Source organism: Carassius carassius, chromosome 2 (assembly GCF_963082965.1).
Source record: "Carassius carassius chromosome 2, fCarCar2.1, whole genome shotgun sequence".
Taxonomy (NCBI): Eukaryota; Metazoa; Chordata; class Actinopteri; order Cypriniformes; family Cyprinidae; genus Carassius; species Carassius carassius.
This window is the reverse complement of record NC_081756.1, coordinates 19,965,554-19,972,850: the sequence shown is the minus strand read 5'-3', so window position 1 is coordinate 19,972,850 and position 7,297 is coordinate 19,965,554. Positions and strand designations below refer to the sequence as shown.

Below are 7,297 nucleotides of genomic sequence, written 5' to 3'. Positions count from 1 at the left end.
TCAATTTCTCTATGGAGAATATTAATTGGATGTTTACTTCAGCAACCTGTTGCACTTTATTGGCTCTGCAAGAATTGCGCTGACCAATAATATTCGTTTTTATTCCCAGGTCTGAAAGCCACCGCGTTTCTAAGACAACAACTTGCAAACAAATGAGCGTGGCGTTTCCTACTTTGTTTGGTAAGAAACAAAAACTTTTATATCGCAAAGTCGACGGAGCTGATCCGAAACCTCCAGGACACCGGAGTAATGGTAAGAACGATGCAGATTTAAGTAACGTTTGTCAAAAACCAAGAGTAACGTTAGTCTGTTTAGCGAACTGGGTAATCATTGCAGATGCTACAGTCGATTGAATTAATCAGCGAGGTTGTGTTGTGAAACTTACGAGAGGCCGTCTCTTTGCAGTCTTTCATGAGCCAGCAGCGCAACATCTCTCGCAACCAGCATCAGAAGATGATGTTGGAGGTCCGCAAACAGGAGGAAATGCGTGAAGCTCAAACTAAACGCATCACCAAAGACAAGCAGCTGCAAGCCAACCTCCAGTGCGACGAGAGAGTCGAGAAAAAGCGCTTCCTGCGCAAAATACAAGATGAAGAATATGGCAGACAAATCGAGGAATCACTTCTCAAGGTTGGTTTTATTCTGCTCGTTATAAAATACGTCAGCTGTATCCTCAAAAAGAGACGCGTGGTCTCATTTCTTTTATTTGTTATGATTAACTGTGCCCTGTAGCGCAACTCTTCCCGCGGTCCAAAAGAAGACCCCTATATGATTATAAAGCGCTTTGGGTGTACAACAATACACAATAAATCGCAATATAGAAGCACCATTAATTAATTCATTCATTTATTCAAAAATGAAATCATGCATTTAAGCACATGCATGAAACATTAACCATGCATTTAAGATCATTCATACATCCAGAGGTGGGTAGAGTACCCAAAAACTGTACTCAAGTAAAAGTAAAAGTACTTCTAGAAATATTTACTCAAGTAAAAGTAAAAGTACTAGTATTGAATAGTTACTCGAGTAAGAGTAAAAGAGTATCGGATAAAAAATCTACTCAAGTAGTTAGTTACTAGTTACTTTGGGTCATATATACTGAGTTTATTTTTATTTAGATATATAGATAAAATGTATGTAATGTATGTGTGCGTGTTTAAATGTATATATTTCATCAGCCTTTACTCCAATTTATGTAATTTATTATAAAACCCTGTCTGTTTACTTAAGTAACAGATTTAGGTGTCATGCCATAACATATTTTTAATACGACTGACTTTATATTAAATGTGAATTTAACATTGAAAGTTAATGTGATATAAATATTGCTACTAATCTTTCATTGTTCAGAAAGAGAGCAAATAACATTTACATTATTAAAGATCATTTTCACTGACAGTCTAGATTTCAATCATTCTCAGAAACTCCCATTAACATCACTGAAACTGTTAACACTGTGAAATCAATATCTTAATTAAAGATTCGTACATACATCTGCACTTTGTTGTTTCTGATGAGAGAATTCGCCAGAAAGAGGTCTCCAGTCAGCGAGCGAGTGAAGGAAGCACCGGTATTTTAGCGATGACTCATCTGAACGCCTCTGATTGGCCAATGCTTTAATAAGCTCAAAAGAATCATGTGTGATTTGTTATAATGTGCAGCGCTGTATAAACGCATCTATCTCTGGCTCAGCGCCAGCAAGCAATCGCAGATCTGAATTTAGCAGCTGGACTTGCTGAACGTACTCGCACCGGTGTGACTGTATTAAAATTAATAAAGTCTTAATCGGCTATTTTTTGTCTTTTGGAAGCTGCATTCAACTTGACTCCCCTCTGTTATAAGCCACACACATACAACAAACTAATGTCACAGTGGTATCGTGTACTGTAATCGAATGTAGCCCAAGTTATTACCTGTTAAACAGTAGACAGCACACGCGGTGTTCATCTAATAAGGATCTCCATCGCTAGCAAATAATAGCCTTTGCAGATTTGCTTTCAATTCAGTGCAGTTCCAGCGACGTTTTCAACACTCTTTCTGTTCTTAAACGTTACAACTCTGAGTGAACCACTTCAGACGCTCAGCGCGTGCGGCAGGGAACTGAACGACTCATTCAAACTGATTCATGAACCAATTCACTCGTTTGCCAATTGGTTTGATCAAGCCTTTGAACAGAATTGACTCAAAATAATGAATCATTCGCGAAAGGGCATCGCTCATTGCCCAGAGAAAAGTAGACGGCGCGTTTGGAATAAACTGAAGCAGTTATAACATTTATTGCATTAAGATAAAGTAACGAGAGGAGCGTCGCCCACAGTAACGAAGTAAAAGTACAGATTTTCCCCCCAAAATTTACTCAATTAAGAGTATAAAGTACCCATCTTTAAATATACTCCGAAAAGTATTAGTTACCCCAAAAAATTACTCAAGTAAATGTAACGAAGTAAATGTAACTCGTTACTACCCACCTCTGCATACATCTAACACTTTAGACCCTTTTAAAACATGCAAAATGAATGTTTTTAGGCAGAAGAGGACAGACGGTTCAGAGAGAGGCAGCTTGAACAGGAAGAGAGGATGGCCAAGGAGCTGGCCAGAATTAATAATGAGAAACTCCGAGATGAAAAGATGAGGCAGTACATTAAAGAGAACAGGTAAGAGATCAGAGAGCTTAACGGCAGTCTAAAGCACTGCATAATAGTTTTATAGGTTTTATTAAACTCTGTGTTTTATTGGCAGCATTGAGCTTCGAGAGCTAGAGTTAAAGCTCAAGTCTGCCTACACAAACAGAGAGCGGGCAGCACAGATGGCAGAAAAGGAAGCTGTTCGATATGAGACAATGGTAATGGTGTGACCTGCAAATGTGTGTCTTACATTTAGGCCCTTATTGTGTGGTTTTGGTTATTGTGAATTTACATCTTACTAGCGTCAAGAGGCTGCTGTTGCCCGTAAGATGAAGGACGAGCATGAGCTTGCAGAGATGGAGAAGGAGAAGCAGGAGCAGAAGAAGTATGAGGAGGTAGTGCGTTACCAGCAAGAACTTGAGCGGCAGCTTGAGGAGAAGGAGCGCAAGAGACATGAAGCCTATGAAGAGTTTCTTAAAGAGAAACTCATGGTGGATGAAATAGTGCGGAGGATCTATGAGGAGGATCAGAGGTAAGTGTGTTCTTTAGTTTCCTGAGTCTAATATGTTCTACTTAGTTTTTGGAAATTCTGGAGAAAACAGATGATGTCATCTCTTTTAGATGGAAAAATAATTCTGGAATGGTTTGAAACTGACAAACTTCATTTACAGGGAGCTTCAGTTACAATTTGAGAAACTGGTGGCCACACAGAGATATATTGAAGATTTTAAAAAGCAGCAAGCGGAGTGGAGACGTATAGAGCGAGAAAAGGTGGAGGCAGAGAACAGGCGCATCGTTGAGTTTGCCCACTACCAGCAAAGGAAGGAGGAGGACAGGATGGCCAAAGTTAGAGAGCGAGAACAGGCCAAAGAAACCCTCCACAAAATGGTACATGACACACACCCTCTGCGCCGTTTAGTACAGGCAAGTAATCAAGATACAAGTATTAATGTGTTCTTTCTTTCCTTCTTGTTTAGCTCTCTGAGCAAATCGAGATGGAAAAAAGAGAGCGTGAGAAGATGGAGCGAGTCCGTGAGGAACTTCATTTGGAAGAGCAAGCTGAGGCTGCAAGACGACAGGAAATTGTGAGAACTCTCTTACAATGTATCTTACTACATCTCACTTTATTGTTTACACCTTGTACACTTTTAAAAAGAAACCACAGGTTAATCTTATGTAGGGTTGCCAGATCAGGAAAACACACTAGCATAAATGTGCAATTAATTTATAATGGCAAACTTAATTTACCTGCTTTCAAATTCCTGATGTGGGGGTGAAACTTGTGTAACCTCTAGTTTGTGATGTGACATGAAACACACCTCCTGGTATTCATTCCAAGGATCGATATACATTTTCATTTTAAATTTATCTGCAAATATACCTTTTGGTGGCTGTTGAAGACATTTTATTTTTTGCCTTAATTGTTTTTGAATTGAGTAGAATAAAAATGTATTAAAGTAGAAATAAAAATGTAAAATTTATTGAGATTGTGATTACCATAACATATTTGTCCTTGAGCTGTATACCTACCTCTAGTGTTGCATACCGGTCACTGCAACTAAATAATACCTGTAGGGTCCTGCTTAAAGGGATGTAGTAGTCAACCTAAGATGCCTGTCAGTTAATGCAAACAATTGTTCAACCGCATGCAGTAGGTTGCTTTGTGAGAAAGGAAACAACAAATGGAAATAAATGGATTATACTTACCTGAAGCGTGTTGACTTGATGGATACTGGCTGGCGCAGTGGCTAAGGTACAAGTTAAAAAAAAAAAGTGGCCCAAAAAACACACAGCAGCACAGCAATTTTTTCCTGTGACATTTTTTAAATAGGCCAGTTTTACAGGAAAATCGTAACCCTGGCAACACTAATCTTCATGATGCCTATTTAGAAAACGCCCCAGTCAGATTTCAGTTAACCAAGAAAATTAAGCATATTTCAGGACCATTAGGTCTTTCTACACTGTGACTTTATTCAGCAGCGTACCCCAATGATGATACTTATTTTTGTCATATATTTTTACTGTATTAAAACAGTTTTATTTATAATTATTAAAAAAAATCAGTGATTTATCATAATTATTTTTAGAATTTGCATCATTTATTGATGCTTTTAATTTTTTTTGAGATTCACTAACACCATGTAAAACTATGTACATTTACCTTCTCTTTACGTCATGTCACTCTCAGGAAGAGATGGAGAAGAGGATCCGGCAGCGGCTAGAGCTGCAGCAGACATGTCAGGAGATGATGGCCTTCAAGCAGTTGCGCATACAAGCTGAGAAAGAGGAAGAGGAGGCCTTTAGACAGATGATGATGGCCAAGTTTGCAGAGGATGACCGTATTGAGCAGATGAATGCCCAAAAGCGTCGTATGAAACAGCTGGAACACAAACGGGCTGTGGAGAAGCTGCTGGAAGAAAGGAGACAGCAGTATCTGGCTGAACAAGTAAGACTCAAAGCCACAAATCAAGCCTGCAAATGTGCAACTTGGACATTATTTCCTTCTGATTCAGACTATACCAATTACCACTGATAGTACAGACAACATTGAATGAATGAATCTAAATATTCAACAGGAGAGGGAGGAAGAGGAGCGAGCTATGGAGAAGGAGAGAGAGGCTCAACGACGAAAGATCATTGAAGAGGAGAGACAGAGGCTCCTAAAACAACATGCAACGAAACTGTTGGGATACCTACCGAAGGTGAGAACACCACACTCTAGTACACAGACACTCGTTTGTAAGCTATCTCACATAATCAGTCATTACTAAGGTTTACTATTTTTATTAGGGATGTCCCGATCAGGTTTTTTTGCCCTCGAGTCTGAGTCATTTGATTTTGAGTATCTGCCGATACAGAGTCCCGATCCGATACTTCTATAATACATTAAAAAAAGAATAAAGAAGAGCGAAAAAAACAGATCCAGGATGTTCAATAAATTACATTTTGGAATATATTCAAATATAAAACAGCTATTTTAAATAGGCTAGTAAAAATATTTCAAAATTTTACTGTTTTGCTTTACTTTTGATCAAATAAATTGCAGGCTTGGTGAACAGAAGAGACTTCTTTAAAAAAAACATTAACAAGCTTACTGTTCAAAAACTTCTGACTGGTAGTATAGGCAATTAAAATTTTTCTCTTATTTTCTAGCTTTTAATTGGCTTAGAAATCTATAAATGCTGGACAATAACAAATAATAATGATTTGTTTATATACTACAAACACTGTTTATCACTTAATAAGGCAGAATAGTTTCTATACTGTAATAAATGCTATGTCAATTAGCACTGCATTGTTCATATACTTTATTTATCACCTGCTGGAGATGACTTGAAAAACAATTTATTGTCTTGTTCGTATATTAATGTCTTCGTTTTTGCATAAGTTTCTGTTATCCTGTGAAAACCACAGCGATAGCTGGACGCTTTTGTCCATATTAGGAGTTTCCAGATATGACTATCAGCGTGAGAGCGCGCTCCGGCTTCTAGTATGAATGAAACGCACACTGCATGAGAGTTTAGCGCTCTGTGATGTTCATCTCGCTGTATTCTGGGTCCGAATTAAATATATTAGGTCATGCACAGACTATCCTGTTTCTTTGAGTTTGAATCTATATTTATTCACACCATCTCTTGAAAACAAAGTAATGTCATGCCGCACGCGTTGCTGTTTCTGTGTAGAGTCAAAAGGGTCTAACTCTATGCCACCGCATAACTAAAGATGTGTTAAAAAATAATGAGAATATATATCCGAGTCCTGATCGGGAGGTAACATCCGATTCCGATCGAGTCTGAAACCACGCGATCGGGCCCGATTTCCGATCACGAGATCGGATCTGGACATCCCTAATTTTTATTACTATTTACTATTTTATTATTACTATTTTTTTATTTGTATTTTTTCTTATTTTCTAGGGTATTTTCAAAGAAGATGACCTAGAGCACTTTGATGAGGATTTCAGAAACAATTTCAAACAAAGACAGGCTGATATTTTCTCAGATGAGGGTTGGGGAGATGAGTCGCAGTAGGGTAATTCATGACCAATGTGGCGCTTTTTTTAAATCCAATCTGTATACCAATGCTGGTATACTTAACAGTGCATTAGGTGCATCTGCCACTTTCACAAACTATTAAACTAATTTCACATAATACAAATGTAACTTTATCTTAAATTCGTACAGTATATTCAAACTTATTGTATAGTCTATTACTTTATAACTGTAAAAAATATAGTGTAGAATTCTAAAATGTCAAACTCAGTTAGGCTACTGATGAAATTCTAGCCTCAAAAAGATACTACCTATTAAACAGATGTGAAATTCTGAATCTCCTGCGATGGATGTCCCAAGTTTTAAGTGTTGTTACTGGGTAATAAATTGTTTTTCCCTCTTTCCTGAACTGTTGAAAGGTAAATTTCACTTTTTGTAGACCCCTAAATGGATTCACCAAATGTCCACCATTTGTAGACAAGACTGGGTTAGCTTTCCTCACGCAAGCATTTTCTTTCCTCTTGAGTGATTTCGTTGCTTCCTAAGAAAGAACTGGGTATGGTTGATGCTTGCCAGGCAGTATATCATACGAGCAAGAATTTAATCAAATGTGACTGCTCATGTACAGTCAAGTCTGTCAGTGTCTCAACAGCTGTCAGTCATTCTGTTCAGTTCGTG

The 7,297-nt window shown here is 37.9% G+C and overlaps 1 protein-coding gene across 1 annotated transcript; it reads left to right on the top strand.

The window, feature by feature from the left end:
- The first annotated feature begins 410 nt into the window (after window positions 1-410).
- Window positions 411-6,718, top strand: LOC132097398 (meiosis-specific nuclear structural protein 1). Its single transcript, XM_059503079.1, has 9 exons — window positions 411-630; window positions 2,530-2,657; window positions 2,743-2,845; window positions 2,930-3,159; window positions 3,299-3,515; window positions 3,605-3,712; window positions 4,816-5,073; window positions 5,204-5,329; window positions 6,545-6,718. Exons 1-9 carry the CDS (start codon window positions 412-414, stop codon window positions 6,656-6,658), a joined length of 1,503 nt encoding a protein of 500 aa, XP_059359062.1. The 5' UTR covers window position 411; the 3' UTR covers window positions 6,659-6,718.
- Window positions 6,719-7,297: the final 579 nt, after the last annotated feature.

Bases quoted from the DNA above. Each gene is read 5' to 3' on its own strand.
- LOC132097398 (XM_059503079.1), top strand. From the start codon at position 412: ATGAGCCAGCAGCGCAACATCTCTCGCAACCAGCATCAGAAGATGATG. The intron at 2,846-2,929 runs GTAATGGTGTGA...ACATCTTACTAG, and splicing joins CTGTTCGATATGAGACAATG to CGTCAAGAGGCTGCTGTTGC. The intron at 5,330-6,544 runs GTGAGAACACCA...CTTATTTTCTAG, and splicing joins TGTTGGGATACCTACCGAAG to GGTATTTTCAAAGAAGATGA.